The following is a 15,794-nucleotide window of genomic DNA, read 5'->3' as shown; positions in this document are numbered from 1 at the left end:
ACATGTTTACCCAGATGCAGGTCATCACCATAATTGACAAAAATGTATTTGTCTGATGGTCCTAATGTCTCCAGCAGTACGGTACAATCGCAGACCTGGAGCTGCGTGTTATTATATAATGCTGTTAAGATGTGATATAAAGTGATAAGAGAGGAGGGTGAGGAGGAGGAGGAGGGAGTAATCTGCTCCCTCTGGTGGAGGGGACAGGGCTGGCAAACTGTTCCACTGTGGGCCACTGTAGCTGCTGCACACCTGACCTGACTCTTTGAATCAACTGATCCGAGGCTCCTGACAGCTGATTGGTCAGTCACTGCGCTCTGGAGGTTTAGGTTGGAACCACAGTGGAACAGTTTGCCACGATCAGTTCTATGGTGTGGTATTAATCTGAGAGGATCAGCAGCAGAACTGTTAGTCGGAGGTCAATAGGTCAAACCAGGGTTTAAAGGGACACGACACTATGTCAACAATCAATGACCAGTGGCATGATTTAAAGATCAAATCAAATAGGATTTTTTTTAATCACAAATGTATGCCTTAGATTTTACAAATTTCACATTTTCAGGTTAAACATTTTTGCTGAGCAATTTCTTTAAATTATTTTCCAACAAAAAAAACTAGTTTTCTCTGAACGTATCTCTATGATTGTTAGTCTTCAGTTTTTGATATGCAAATTAAAATAATAATAATAATGTACCTTACCTCACGAACATTATAATCCCAACTTTTGCTATGTCGTCCCGGATAACTTTCCAGGACTCCTTGATCATCTGGATCTGGTCGTCACTGGGCTGAGCAGCAGCAGCAGCAGCAGCTCCGTCTTCTTCCATGTTCCTCTCCACAAAGTCCGTTTTTGCTGCCAGACCTGAAATAGCGCAGCCCATTCTTCAATTAACAAAAGAAAAATCAACGAAATGAAAGAAAAACCAGAGAAATCTTCCGTCTTCTCCTTCAGTCCAGACTAAATGTGTTTATCTCGGAGGGACACGGAGTTCGCTGACATTAGCTTGACACACGCGACTTCAACTGCATCTACTTCTCAACTCGGCTTTAAACAGATCAGAATCAACTCAACAACAACAACAACAACCAGCAGGAACAGCGGAACTGTTCATTGGTTCAAAATAAAACTGCCGACCTGTTTGTAACACGTCCGAACCAGCAGGAGACTTTTATGACGAAGGAGCAGCGTCTGACTTCCGCTGTGCATCTCGTGTTTCCTGTTAACTTGATCACGTCGGTTCCAATGTCAAACTGAAGGAAAAATGGATTGAAACGTTAGACAATAACAACCGATGAACATCAGCAGATCACAGTTATTGATGCAACAAACACACACACACACACTAACTCCGCCACAAACTGTTAAGTTGTTGTTTATGTTAACAACAAACGTCTCGGACAGAAATATTAGTCCTTACGAGAAAATTGAATTATTTTTAAACTTTCTCGGAAGCACCCCGAGGAAGGAAACATGAGTGCCGGGAATATGCTACGTTAATTTATCAGTCACATCAGAGTGTAAATGAAAATGGTTCGACTGAGATGGTTTATTCAGTTTAATTCCTATTTATTTTCCACTTTTATTGGGGTTTTTTTGTAATATTTAATAAATGTGTTCTTACCTGGTTTGATTTTTCTTTACTAGCATCTGGAACAGGGAATTTCTACAGAGGTGACAATGTCAGATTAGCACGTTTTCTTTAGCGCAAAGTACATAAACTGAAAAGAACTAATTTAATGGTCACAATAATTAAAGCTACACATTGTAACTTCAACACTAGATGTCGCTAATTGTAAAACAACAACAACGTTTAGGATTAGGCCAAAATTAGCATCTCTTCACCCCGTTCGTTGTAAACAGCGGTACATAAAGGAAACAGTGGTGAAAAAATATTTAATTCACTTGAATATCGCGATATTTAGTTTCTCATCTTGTAGTGATATTCTACAGCACTGTATCCATTTTTTATTAACTATTAACATGCAAATACAGCAATGTATGTTTGCCATGTTGACAGTTCAACTACAATTAAATATTTTTTTAAAAAACCCTTAATATATCGTTGTGCCTATAAAAAAACCCTCAATATATCGTTGTAACTATAGTAGTATATTGCAATATATTGTACTGTTGCCCCCATATCGTGATATGTATCGTATTGCCAGATTCTTGGTGATACACCCCCCTGGTTACGATCAGACATTTTAGACAACAGAAACACTACTACACCCACAGATACTTGACCAGTTTCTGTTTTTTATTGCAAATATGGTAAACTTCAAGTATGCAATGATATTTTCTTAAAAAAAAAAAAATTACCAAGGGACGCCGTAGGTCAAGAGTGCGCCGAGGTCGATGTCTCCAAAATATACAGTTAGATAAATAATGTTGGAAGAAATGTACATGTAGATAAAAATAAAGCTTCTGTGATACAGTAAGAGACGTGACGGTTTCAGAGGCAGAGACAGTGGACGTGGGAAGGAAAAGTGTCTTTGGTGTCCAGTCAGAGACAGTGTTTGTCCTGCTGAGAGAGAGAGATTAGTCTTGTTAGCTCACGCCCTTATATGGCATGCTGGAACAACAGCTAACATTGTTACACTAGTGACTACAGCAAGCATCACCAACAGTGGGGCTATAGGGGTAACGAGGGGCGGGGGGGGGGGGGAAATATACGCATGTCGCGGAAGGGAAAATAAATCTGACCTTCCATTAAGACAGGTGAATTTATACATTTATTTTTTTTAACATATAATTTGAATTTTACAGTGCAGCAAAGACCCAATATGGAAATGGAGCTTCAGTTCATACTATCACTGACCAATAACATCCCTCCTATGTTGGCAAACAACACAGATCACAAGTCTGTTTCCTTCGTGCTAAAATCCCTGCGTAGACAATATCTGACTTTGTCCCCCTTGTGGCAGAGGTGTTTACGAGTTTGTGCCTAAGCTCTGGAATTTTTCCCGTAAGCTTTTCACAATGTTACTGTCTGACATCTTCCCTAAAGTCAGGACGCCGGACTTTTCCGCACAGTCCATATCGTCCTCGGGAAAGTGGCGGTCCCAGTTGTGGAGATTGTATCCCGTGCAGCAGTTCTTCGCAGGTGTATGAAGGTCCTGCGCCTCGTGAAGGGGGACGGACCCGAGCATGTGGTCCAAAGAGTTCCACCTGCACAGCAGGGGCTGAAGTGGGGTCCGCCGACGCTGAGGCCAGTCCTCCAACAGGTGACGGTCAGGGTCGGTGTTTGACAGAGCCCTGTGAAGGTCCAGGGAGCTGCTGCACTTCTGTGAGCAGGCGTTACATCGGTCCCTGCAGCACCCCGACATCAGCGCCGCGCAGCTGCGGCCGCCTGTTGAGAGGGAGGAGGGGCTGGTGTACTTGGAGCACAGACCCTGCACGTCGGGCCAGTGGAAGGCCTGCGACTGGGGGCTCTGTGGGCAGGGGACCGAGAGCTGGCAGTTGGACACGGAGCTGGGTGACTGGACTGGACTGGGAGAGTGGACTTCGTGGATGACCATCTCATCACAGGTGGTCAAAGGCAACCTGAGGTTGAGCTTACCTGCAATGAAGAATGACAAAGATATTCTTTGCTTAATTCTTTCAGCAGTAACTGACCACAGCTGTGATTCTCTTCTGACTGACATTGTAAACAGTGCACAGATCTGGACCGCAGGCAGGTCAGTAAATGACACTGAACTGAACTGTATGTGGCCGCACAAAATATATCTTTACTTTTCTTTCTGACAAACTCAGGCCCAGTGAACAACAGGTCAATTCTGCACCAAATCTCTTATATCAAACTCAAGGCCCGGGGGCCAAATGTGGCTCACCAGGTCATTTTGTACGGCCCGCAGGAGTTTAAAAATCATTTAATCATCATGCAGCTGCGATTCTTAACCTGATAAATTAAAAGGTTTTTTTTTTTATTAAACAACCCTGAACAATATTTGTAACTTGGGGAGACGCCGACGGTGGGGGGAGCTGGGAGGACTGCTTGCATTATTTGAATTAGCTTTTTGAATCTTTTAAAAGTGTGTCCCCAAAACAATAGATTTGAATTGATTGTGTTTTTAACACAACAGTGGATGTAAAACAAAAACAAACTATTCTCTATTTACCTTTCCTTCTCGGATGCACCTTCTCCTCGTGACCAGCGGATGCGCTGTTGCAGCCCTGTTGGTTTGCTGCGTCGCGGTTCCTCTGCCAGACCATGGGTCTGTTATTCTTGATGCGCTGGCTGTACTGACGGGCCAGCTGAAACACTTTGTTCTTCATCTTGCCCATGTCCTGCAGGATCTGGTCCTCGTCCATGCTGGAACGGAAGCTGATGATGTTTGGTAGCTTGCTGTGGCTGAAGTGGCACTTCTCTGGTGACACGGGACTCTTACTCGGTTTGGTGTCCACAGCAGATCGGACCTCTGCTGGTGGAGAAGCTGTGGTGGGTGATGAGACCGAGGAGCTGTCAGAGGCAGAGCACATTTCTGACTCCTTTAAAATCTGAATCGACTGGTCAGCAGTTTGATTATCGAAGGCGTCTGAACTGGTGTCCTCGGTTTCTTCCAGACTTGACTCGTCAACCTTCTCATCGTCGTCCTGTAGACCTTCCTGACCTAACCCTAACCCTTCCTCCTCAATTTCCATATCTTGTAAAACCTTGAGGATTTCCGCCGAGGGTCTGAACTCTTCTTCTGCGGTTGAGGTGTCGGTGACGCTCTGAGATCTCGTCCTGACTTCCACCGCTCTTTGTGTTTCACCGCTCCTTCGACTTTCACTGCTTCGACACTTTTCCAGTCCGGGCAGATCAAAGATGGACCAAGAAGTGGGTCGATTCCGAGAGGGGCTCTTCTTGTGGACTGGAACGGCCTGTTCCTGAGGGACGCTGTTCAACTGTTGGCTCAGGTGTCTCACCAGACCTGCTGGGATATAGGAGAGACTTTCCCTGCGCTTGATGCTGAAAGCGGCGTCCTGGTGCTCGGCGTGCTCGTAGTATCTCCTGATCTTGTGGATGAGGAGCCGATCTTTTTTGGAGAGCGTGGATCTTCGTTCTCCTTCCGCAAGAGCGTCCAGTGGGGATTTACCTACAGGCGTTGACAGGTGGACGGGCGTTAGCTCCGAGTTTGTCTGAGGTTCTGGACTAGAGCTGTCCATCATCTGTGTCTGCTTCTCAAAATCCATGCAGGCCGAGGGGCTTTGGAAGACCTCACACTCTGCTGTAGGTGACGGGCAGGCCAGGGAACCCAGGTCCTCTGACACCAGACTGCTGCGTCTGGACAAACTGGCGACGAAGCGCTCGGCTCTCGCACTCGCCTGGTCCAACATGGATGAAGGCAAGATACGTCCACAATCCAAAACCTCCTCTTCCTCCGAGAGCTCTCCATTCGTAATCGCACTCGTCTCCTCCACAGGGAAATGTGAGGAATCGCTCTCTGCTTCCTCCTCTTCCTCTACAGTCTCTCTGGAAGTCTCCTGAGATTCTGAAGGTTCAGTTTCTAGTTGAGGAGAGGCAACAGGAGAGTCAGGACTCAGGGAGACCTCCAGCTGCTCACTCTTCTCCTCTTGGGGGACGGCGTCTGGAGGACAACGCTCCTCCATGTTTATCTGAAACATGACACCATTGTTTTTAATGTGGCAAAACAGACGTAATGAGAGAGAGAGCTCTCTCCATTCTCCATTAGCCTGATGGATCTCCTCAAAGTCACTGAGACTCAGTCTAACTGAACAATTCACAAAGTGCGTTTTGTTTTTTTTATCTGCACAACTTCGACGTGTTTTCAAACATGCACAATCATTATTCCACCATTCAAGTTGCCCTTGAGTTCATGACAAACACAGCGACGTCTGCAACTTTAACAGCTCCCCCCACGCAGCGCTGATGTCGCCCTCGACTGCCATTCATCTAAATTTGTTCCTAGGTGTTGGCTGCTCTTCTGAAGTGCCTACGACTGCAAAAAGTGCAGCACGATGCTGCACCAGGAGAAAACAACAGCCCACACTCTCTTCAGAAGCAAGACCTGCTTTGTAAAGTCTCTGGGAGAATTCAAACGTTGCCCTCGTCAGGAGAAGTGCTGATCACTGTCTGTGAGTGTGACGCAACTGGGTATGAAAATGTACAGAATGATCTAAACCCAGATTCACATGTGGATCATCTGTGAATGTGTCAGTTTAACTACACTAGTACTGGACCAATAATAAACCTGCAGCTGTGTTACATGTACTGTGAGGACGGATGGAGTTCTTGATAAAGAGATTTGTTAACAGTATCAAAAAGACTGAAGGAAAATGTGGAAAGATTTGACCTTCAGTTCGGACAAAACTAAAAGGTTTTCTAAAGGTTTAAAAAAAATAATCGCAGAGCAATGATTTACGGAAGCATTTACCAATACCAGTATCATAATGCATTGTTTCCCAAAGACTGGGTCGCGTCCCTCAGGTGAGTCGCAAGAGTTTTTTTGGGGGGGTCGTCTCGCATCATGTTTACCAGGAGTTTTTTTTTTTGTATTAAAAAAAACCCTGCCAATCCAGCAATTTGGTAATGTTTTTTATTTATTTGTACTTAAAAAAATCTGCCAATCCAGCAATTTGTTAATGTGCACTAGCACAACCAGCTGGTTCGGTCAGCCATTGTTTTGTTTTTTTAAACGATTTTCGAGGTATTTTTTAAACATCTGAGATAAAAACAGGAGCAAGACAGTAACATTTGTTGCCCACGTTACATCGACCTTTTCATGTGCATTTCAGTTCCAGCGTAGTTTCGAGGTATTTTTTTAAACATCTGGGATAAAAACAAGAGCAAGACTGTAACATTTGTTGCCCACGTTACATCAACCTTTTCATGTGCATTTCAGTTCCAGCAATATACATAAAAAAACTTCATAGTTAGAAATATTGATTAATGGTGGCTTATTATAACCATGAATAATCACGATTAAGCACCATTAACTGTGGCTAATTATAAACATAAATAATCACAATTAATTGTAGCTTATTATAAACATGAATAATCAACATCTAAGCTGTGATTATTGTCAGCGAAAAACACAAACAAAGTTATTATTAATGATTGAGTTTGATGCGTGTTTTTTTTTTTTATTATTATTATTACAAAGTGCACTTTTTTTTGTGTTTACCGTGACTATGGGTTTCAAGGACACGGCCCACATCTCTCAGAATAAATGGTTCTCTTTTTTTTTTCTCTCTCATCTCAGAATAAATAATGAAAAGATTATTGTCGAGAGTGTCTCATCTTTGTCCAGCTTGTCCTTACTAGAGTTCAGTCTCTCATAATAAAAAGAACACAACAACGAACGCGACTTCTTTTCAACTACCTGTGTGGTCAGAGTCTCTTTGACGTCCACAGGTTCGTCCACTTCTAAGTACGTTTCAGACTGATCTTTCAGCACAACCTTCTCCTCTGTCACATCAGTGTCGTGATTGTCCTAAAAAGCAAAAGGCAAATAATTTAACTCTGACGTTTTCTTCTGAATCCTGGAGGAGGGATTACGCTGTGGAGGGAACGACGAGGAAGAATCTGTCACAGCAGACGACATTATATTATTCTGATTAGCCTCCAAAAAAAAAAAAAAAACATCTTCAGAGATTGACGATGAAAGCTTTGTAATTAAAAGACATGTAAAAATGCATATTCAGAGTCATTACGTGCACAATAATTAGACGCAACAAAGACTTTTAAACCATGAAAATTCAGAGGGGAAACACGGGTTATCAAAGAGCAAAAGCTTTTGCCAAATAATAATTGTTTAATTAGAAAGCTACGTTAACCTTTGAAGTCAAAAACATTCGACGGGGGCTGGTTTTTAATGCTAATGCAGGCACAGATTTAACAGCACGAGCTTCAACATCAATCGCGTCCCCAAAACACAATTAGTACATGGAGAACATTAAACGCAAACGCTAGTGATTAAGCGTAATGTTAAAAATGTATCTGCGTCAACAGGGTTTTTCTTTTTTATCAGAGAGTTGCACAGTCACACACACACATGAATTAATACGCTAAATATTTGTTTTGTATAACCAAAAATAGACCCATACTGCGGTGATCAATACACAGTGAACTACACACAGAACTACAGGAACATGCTGGGTGTCCGCGGCCACACTTTCTCAGATTGGGATTAAATTTCATGCAGTTCAAGGACAGCAATGGGACCTGAGGCGTTATGTCGGCACAGTGCAGGGTGGCAGCAGCTGTTAGTTGGTTCAGTTGATGGAGGGGAGTGGGATGAAAGTGAGCGTGGGAGAGAGAGAGACAGAGAGAGTGAGTGAGAGTGAGAGTGAGAGTGAGAGTGGCAGTCAGAGTGAGTGAAGCCAGTAAAATGGAAGAGCAAATGGGGAAAAAAAACCGTGGGTGTCAGAAACCCTCACCGTTGTGAAGTGAGTAGAAAGCAAAGCCCTGGCTCTATAGTGCCAGCAGGAGATGGCTGCCAGAACCGAGTTGGCAAAGTCGGCTACCTGGTCGTCTCCCATCAGCACATCTTCCTTGTAACTGTCCCCCTCCTCCTCTTCCTCCTGCTCTTCCTCCTCCCTCATCTGCTTCCTCTCACTCTATAAAGTGTATAATTCTGCAGGGTGTCAGGTTCAGCGCTGCTCTAAAATAAACACCTTTAGTGCAGACAAGGTGATAATCATCCTCTCTCTCTCTGTGTCTTCCTCTTTAGCAGTGTTTCCTTAAGTGGGTTTGTTCAGTGAAGGTGAAACCAGTGATGCACGACAACATAGTTTGGTTTGAAAGTTTTTTTCCCGTCTACTCTACTACTACGTCTTTGACAAACAGTTTTCTCAAACCTCAGCCCCCTGGTGGCTGGTTCCAGCTTTTATTTTGTACTCATTAGTTAGGCTGTACTTAATACATTAACTACATAGTAAATAGTACATGTTTTATACTTCAAAATGTATTTCACCATAGAGAAAATGTGATTTTATGAGTGTCAATGCTCTCTGAACAGACTGCAACAACCATTTCTTCAATAAAATAAATTAAAAAACACAGAAAACAAAATACAAAACATAGAACAAATTTGGAATTAGAGAATTAGAAATGTAAATTAACCACCATGGATGGGATTGGACTCCTGCATTTAACCCATCTAGTAAACACAAGTGTAGACCTTCTACTGTTCCGTGTTATTTTTAAGTCACCTATAGTCTAAGCTAAGCTTTGGTGGGCCTCTTTAAGTGGTAATGCAGGCCAGGTTTGGGCCCGCCGGCCTTGAGTTTGACATAAGTGCCTTTTATGGTCTCACTCTCTCTTAAATGCTCTCTAATGAATTGCCTTCCCTGGTTGACGTGGGGTTTTTCTAACCTCCCTGTGCTCTCATTAACTCCTTCTGTGTTCAGTGTTAAGTCCTCCTGAAGATCAACCAGCACAGGTGAGAAGCAGATGGGGTTTGATCCGCGGCGGTTCATCCATTGATTGACTGTGACCGCTCGGAGTCATCCTTACGCCTTTTCTTTAGAGGAAAAACAGGCGATTTGTTTGTACCCGGCTGCTTTGCCTTCTCTGCCTGCTCCAGCTCCCGCCCCCCCTCACTGGGTGAGGAGCCCGGTTTCAGGCCACTATCAGCAGAACTGCGCTGCTGCAGAGAGTCTTTTCTAGGAGTTTGACTGTCCTCGTATGACACCCCAGCCTGGGGCCGGCCGAGGCTGGACGCCAGTGTACTGACACTTGTGGCTGGCTGAAGGGAGCGCCTATCCCCCATCAGTGCACCCTCACTGTCTGCATGCTGTGGCGTGAAGTCATGAGAGACACACGTGGTTTGTTAATGCCAGGCCAGTGCTGGAGCCATGGTGGTGATTATGGATTTAGATTTAAGTGAGACAGAATTTAAAAAAAAAAAAAAAAGTGTGTTCTGTGCAGATTAGGGTTACATTTTCTCATTTTTGGTTACACTTTTTCTTTAAAAAAAAAAGAAACTCATATGACAAAAGTGAGAAACGCATCACACACCAGCCAACTGTGCTTTAATGTAGTTTTCTACAACAGAATGATTAAAGACATTTGAATGCAGCGTCCTTACCTTCAAAGCAGCTGCAGAGGAGAGACGAGACGAGACGAGAGAAAGAAGAGACAAAAATCAGTCTATGGTTAATTCAAAATTAAAGTCAAATGTTACACAGACAAAATAAACTACATACCACAGTTACAAACACAATTAAAAAAATGTAAACAATTATATCTAAACACACAACCAACCCTTTATGAGTCGTTGCAGTTTATCTGTTTGTCTCCCATTAAAAATAAATATTTGGGTTGCAGTTCAGCATATGTTTTTTGACAACTATATTATTAATACCACCATTTCAATTTAGTCACAACTAAACTTGTGTCAAACATGAGTTGCTACTAGTTATATGTCTTGTTGTTGTTATTTTTAGTAATAAAAGTTGATTTATCTGGATTTATCTTAATTACTCACTTAAGTAATTACTATTTGGATCGATCATGATTAATCGTGATTAATCACAATCAATCCACAGCTAGCCTGTAATTAATCAGTTTAAAGATCTTAATACTCTGGTTGCCCCTGTTTTACTGTTTAATTAAATTTGTCAGGAGACTTTTAAAGATTATCACCAATGTTTGGGATTTGATTCTACTACATTTTCTCAAAGTGTGCCAACGTTTCTATGAAGTTTTTATCGACTCGTGCTTAATACAAACTGTAAGGTTTATATTTATATCGCAGCATTATCTCGTGTCAGGGTGACGTTACCCCGGGCTCAGACTTGAAGGAGGCTCTGTGATTAGATAAATACCAATTAGAAACATCTTCCTCTCTGAGGCTCAAACTGGCCATGATTGAATTAGGCAGGATGTGATGACCTACTCCCTCATGGAGATGGCAAAGCTGTCATGGGCATTGTTTCTTCGTTACATGGACTCATACACTGTTCCAGACTCAAAGAGACTGAGACAAGAACACAGAGGTTATCTGTGGTCATCGAGAAAAGAGGGGGGCAAAACACGAAGACGCCAAGATCTGAGGGGGGGGGGAAACCTGGGTCTGACTATTGAAAAGACCTGGAGCGATGCTGCTTGTAATTAACCTCATCGTCACTGAGGCCTGTGTGGAGTGGGAGTGAGCGCATGTGTGTCTTTTGATCTGTTTTTTCAGGTGTCTTTGTGAAGGGGGACAAAGCAGAAGTGAGAGTCGTGAAAAACTACAAAATAACCATGCTGAGCTGGGCACCCAGGAAGACGACTGTCGATGAATCTGTTCCATTCTCTCAGCAAACTGAACTGCAAATCAACAAATGTCATTTCTACGCCGGTACAAACCTTTTGTGTTCCCCATAATTTGTTTTGAAGGCTCTAAAGGAGAAGAATTGAGGATAATTGGAGTTAGATGATCATTTTTATTAAACATTTTCAGGTGGCGATGTTTGTGTCTGATTTTAAGTCAACGCGAGTGGGAGTTGGGCTTTTTACCTGATCGTCTTCTTCCCTTTCGTCGTCCAAGGTTGAAGTCTTCAGTCTGACAGGAGTCTGCTTTTATCAGCCTCTCAGGACTGTACTGATGCTTCCCCAGATCTAAGCAGGAGATACGTCAGTGCACTCATGGCTGCAATTACCAAAACAATTTTCTCCACATAGATGGGTTGCGTGTCCCTGGTAAATTAAATCTATGTTTTCCAGTGAAAATGAACAAGCCCCTTTTTTTTCCCCTCAGCATCTTAAGTTACCATGGATACTAAACTGTTCCTTGCATCACTAGAATGATCGTGTTTGTGACACTTACAGTTTGAATTGTCCAGCATGGCATCCTTAGCCTTCGAAGTAAGAGACGGTATTATTACAAATGAAAGGCTGTTGTTTAGCAGCTGAGGACGAACGGGTGTGTTTGCCAGTAATGACTTTGTTTACCTTCTGAGGGACGATGGTGCTGTGGTTCTCAAGGATGAGCCTCTTAATGTGATGGGCCCAAAGACGCTTCTCTTCAACCGACTTGGCCTAGAACATCGACAACAACAAGCACTCGTCATTGAGACAGCCATTTACATAACACAGACCACAGATGCTGCCTGGCTTATACGTATATAAAAAAAAAAGGTTATGGAAGATACAAAAATAACATACAAGTTAAGGGCAGATTCTGTAAAAAAACAGAGCATCTAGCTCCCCCTACCTGCCTTCTAGGGTGCTAGAGTGTTTCATAACATCTTTTTTTATATTTTATATTTTTTAAATCCCAACCCTAAACCGAACAGAAAATGTCACAAAAATATATGTAATAAACCACAAGTTTCAATAACACCGTATTAGACCCTGAGCCTTTTTAGTTGAACACAGAATCATATACTTGCAGGAATTAAAGAAAGACTTGCAATAGCTTCACTTGCTGTTTTTGGTTTTTACAGTCATCTGCTGCCATCTAGTGGAATACTTAACTGTTCTGCCTGTTACCGTTGCTTAGTAAAAGACAAATTATTTGCAGTAAATAAATAACAGTTTTTAGACAAATTTGAGAGAAACTGAATATTTCCCATGGTACACCTGATGGTTTCTCACAGAACAATAATGTGCCTTGGCATTGGTTAGCAATAACTGTTATAAAGGGTACACATAGATGCTGTAACAAAATAATAAAACATTGTTCACAAGATTTGAAACATTCAACTTCCCAGACGTTTTGCTGACGTTTTGCTGAAGACAAATGTGAGAAGCTGAACTCCTTTATGTGTCAAACACTATAAACTTCTTAACTTCAGTATTGGATTATTCATGTTATGCCTTGCAAATGTTTTTGTTTAGCGGTTTACGACTTAACAGTGTTTTGGCCCCTTGGCTAAGCTAGGATAATCATGCTAATCTCCTACTAATGCTAACAGCTCCTAACATGTTTTGACTTTGTTAAATGCCGTCATATGGTGCCTCAGAAGAGACCAGGCAAAGAAAATATACATATATACATATACATGTATATACACATATATATACACATATACTGTATATACACATATATATACATATATATACACATATATATACATATACACACATATATAAAGATATATATATTTTATATATATATTTTAAAATATATTTTTTTATATATTTTTATTTATTTTATTTTTTTCTGACAAAGAGTGCATAATTATAAAAGACGGTTATCAGTTATCAGGGATGCACTCTACCTGTACTGTATGAGGCTGTTTGGGATGTTTGAAGTGGATGACACTGAAGAGCAGCGGGTCCTTGGCGCTGTCAAGCAGCATGAGAGTGGAGCACTGAGGGGAGAGAGAGAGACACACAGTAGACATGAGGTGGAATCTTCTCTTGGAAAATGTCTCGATACTAAGCCATAGTACAAGGAATACAAATACTGTATAAGGTAAAGAAAGTTTTTTTTTTTTTTTCCCTCTTCTCCAGTTTTATATCACCACTTTACCTTTTTACATTTACCTACATTTTTCAAACCACCTAATTAATGAATAAAAATGCGTGGAACCATACCGAGATGTGGATCTTGTAGACGTAGTGTTCCCCTCTTTTCTTGGTAATGAGGAGCATCCTTTCGAAAAGGAACAGCGTGCGTGTGTTCTTCGCCCTCAGGACATGAAAGGTGCCCTCCAGCACCAGCTCTCCGTAGGTGGTCAGGTCAGGACCCTTCCAGTTGATCAGAAGAGACTGTATCTCCTGCAGAGACACGTAAAAAATACGAGACCCCCCCCCATAAAGGTCCTCTTAGGCCCATTTTGTAAGAATATAAATTCCAGAAGAAGTTTTTCTTTCATCAATGATCCTTTTAAAAACATCTCTTTACAAAGCAGACTGTAAAAATGTCTCAGTGTCGGCCTCTCACACCAAGAATCTCATTAAAAAGCTGCACGTCTCAAGGCTAAGTACAAAGTCGCACATGGTATTAAAACAAGTACTGGGTTATGGGTATGCTGGTTTGTCAACCCTGGAACAAATATACACAGATATGTTACGGCTGTTGGCAACAAGTAGAAATGGTCTGTCTGACTGTACATGTTGTTCACCGATCTGAAACAAAATACACTTGACCTCAGTGTCAATAATTTGGTACACTCTACATGAAAGTACTGGAATACTGTAGTACTCCTAATTAAAGGTCTGTGTTTATCAATTAAAATTACTATATGACTATATTATTTTAGTGATATTTTAGTTAAATTCTTTGGTTGGAAGTCTGCATGCGGGTGTGTTAATCCCATCGAACCTGCACTCTGACGGCGTGCTCATGTTTCCTCTTCATGTCGTTGATGTACCAGGCCACGCTTGTCATGGTGTCTATGGCCTCCTGGACCACCTCGTAGCCCTCCTCGTCTGGGTCAAAGTGTTTAGCGATTTCCTTAAAAAAAAAAAGAGCAAGAGCGGTGAAAGGAAAATATAGAAACACTTAAATGTTTCGCCAAAACATGGCGACAATCATGTAAGACATGGGTTCATGACCGTATTGGACGAACACAACATTCACAAAATGATAGTCAGAAATAACACGATACAGTAATGTGACCACTCAGTTCGAAGGAAAATATAGAAACACTTAAATGTTTCGCCAAAACATGGCGACAATCATGTAAGACATGGGTTCATGACCGTATTGGACGAACACAACATTCACAAAATGATAGTCAGAAATAACACGATACAGTAATGTGACCACTCAGTTCGATCTGTACCTGTAACAACAGGTGATATTTCAGAATTCTCTGAACCGGCTTGAGCAGGAAGGAGCCCAGAGGGAGCGAACGCTTCAGCGCAGCCTGTCGATCTCTGAAGAACTTGGCTAAAGTTTTGTTCCTCATGCACTCCGTCAGCGCCGCCACTGAACTGCGAGACAACAGACAGTTCCATGTATCGTCTGAATTCAACGTCACACACAGCATCACTTGCGACAGTACTGTACACGGTACTCACTTGGGATAGTTGGTGCAGTACTGGGTGTAAATTTCAAAGTATTCACTCTGTGACAAACAGGAAGCACACAGGCATGTCAGGGACTTTCATTTACTCCAGTCGCTGATGTAATACTGTGGTACAGATGAGTTTATACTCACTTTATCGACAAAGCATTTGGCAATGGCCACGGGGTCGTTGTCACACATGTCCAGAGACTGGAGCAGTTCACTGCAAAGAACGACACAAAAACAAAAGATGAAGGATAAAGATAAAGTCTTTAAAAGTATTCTAAGAAAATAACAAAAAAGAAGAAAAAAAATTGACATGACATGAGTCAATACTGCCACTAGAGGGCAGCAAACACTTTCAAAACAAAACCTCTACAGCGTGCTCAACTTGACAGACCTTACATTGTGACTTTTTGGACTCACATTAATACAATATTTATTCTGACTAAACAGTTGTTTATTGTTTAAACTGTCATATGTTCAGACGCCCTGTATTTGTCCTGACTGCAGTACTGCATAAAGACAGGCTGACTGTGGAAAAGTACAGTACAACTATGTAAACACAGCCAAACAAGACAAGTACTGTGTACGCCAGCACTGCATTTCACATACTTAAAATATGAGAACACAAAAACCCTGTAAATATTAACTGCACTCCAGTCTGACACTGAATGTATGCTTTGTTTTTTTTCTGTCTATAGAATCAATGGAAATATTCTGTCGCCGGGTTAATATTTGTCCATACACCGTCACAGCTATGTCAACAGAAGCAGGGTTTAAAAAAAAGTCAAGTTGCATACATTTTAACTAAGATAAAGCCTAGAATCATACATGACAAATGCCGACCGAGTTCATTTTAAAATGTCACTGCAAGTATATCATGATCATGATGGCTTCACAA

At 41.9% G+C, this 15,794-nt stretch overlaps 2 protein-coding genes across 2 annotated transcripts in view; both read right to left on the bottom strand.

Moving 5' to 3' along the window:
• LOC103391661 (cytoglobin-1-like) overlaps positions 1 to 1,995 on the bottom strand; it is a 4,643-nt gene extending 2,648 nt beyond the window's left edge. Inside the window, exon 1 of the mRNA XM_025062588.1 lies at positions 700 to 1,995. Within this exon, the coding sequence (XP_024918356.1) occupies positions 700 to 881 (182 nt within the window). The 5' untranslated portion in view covers positions 882 to 1,995. The remainder of the gene's footprint in view (positions 1 to 699) is intronic.
• A 242-nt stretch (positions 1,996 to 2,237) lies between these two features.
• The window catches only part of LOC103391739 (pleckstrin homology domain-containing family G member 3), a 19,486-nt gene continuing 5,929 nt past the window's right edge, over positions 2,238 to 15,794 (bottom strand). The window contains exons 3-16 of the mRNA XM_017037298.2: positions 15,044 to 15,113; positions 14,904 to 14,950; positions 14,666 to 14,816; positions 14,203 to 14,334; positions 13,473 to 13,655; positions 13,154 to 13,246; positions 11,883 to 11,969; positions 11,758 to 11,788; positions 11,448 to 11,549; positions 11,298 to 11,330; positions 10,036 to 10,046; positions 7,327 to 7,437; positions 4,120 to 5,599; positions 2,238 to 3,560 (exon numbers count right to left, since the gene is read on the bottom strand). Of these exons, the coding sequence (XP_016892787.1) occupies positions 2,932 to 3,560; positions 4,120 to 5,599; positions 7,327 to 7,437; positions 10,036 to 10,046; positions 11,298 to 11,330; positions 11,448 to 11,549; positions 11,758 to 11,788; positions 11,883 to 11,969; positions 13,154 to 13,246; positions 13,473 to 13,655; positions 14,203 to 14,334; positions 14,666 to 14,816; positions 14,904 to 14,950; positions 15,044 to 15,113 (3,160 nt within the window). The 3' untranslated portion in view covers positions 2,238 to 2,931. The remainder of the gene's footprint in view (positions 3,561 to 4,119; positions 5,600 to 7,326; positions 7,438 to 10,035; positions 10,047 to 11,297; positions 11,331 to 11,447; positions 11,550 to 11,757; positions 11,789 to 11,882; positions 11,970 to 13,153; positions 13,247 to 13,472; positions 13,656 to 14,202; positions 14,335 to 14,665; positions 14,817 to 14,903; positions 14,951 to 15,043; positions 15,114 to 15,794) is intronic.

The sequence above is a fragment of the Cynoglossus semilaevis genome, chromosome 1, assembly GCF_000523025.1.
Source record: "Cynoglossus semilaevis isolate Cse_v1.0 chromosome 1, Cse_v1.0, whole genome shotgun sequence".
NCBI classification, from domain to species: domain Eukaryota; kingdom Metazoa; phylum Chordata; class Actinopteri; order Pleuronectiformes; family Cynoglossidae; genus Cynoglossus; species Cynoglossus semilaevis.
The sequence above is the reverse complement of the archived record's forward strand: the minus strand, read 5'-3'. Positions and strand labels throughout refer to the sequence as shown.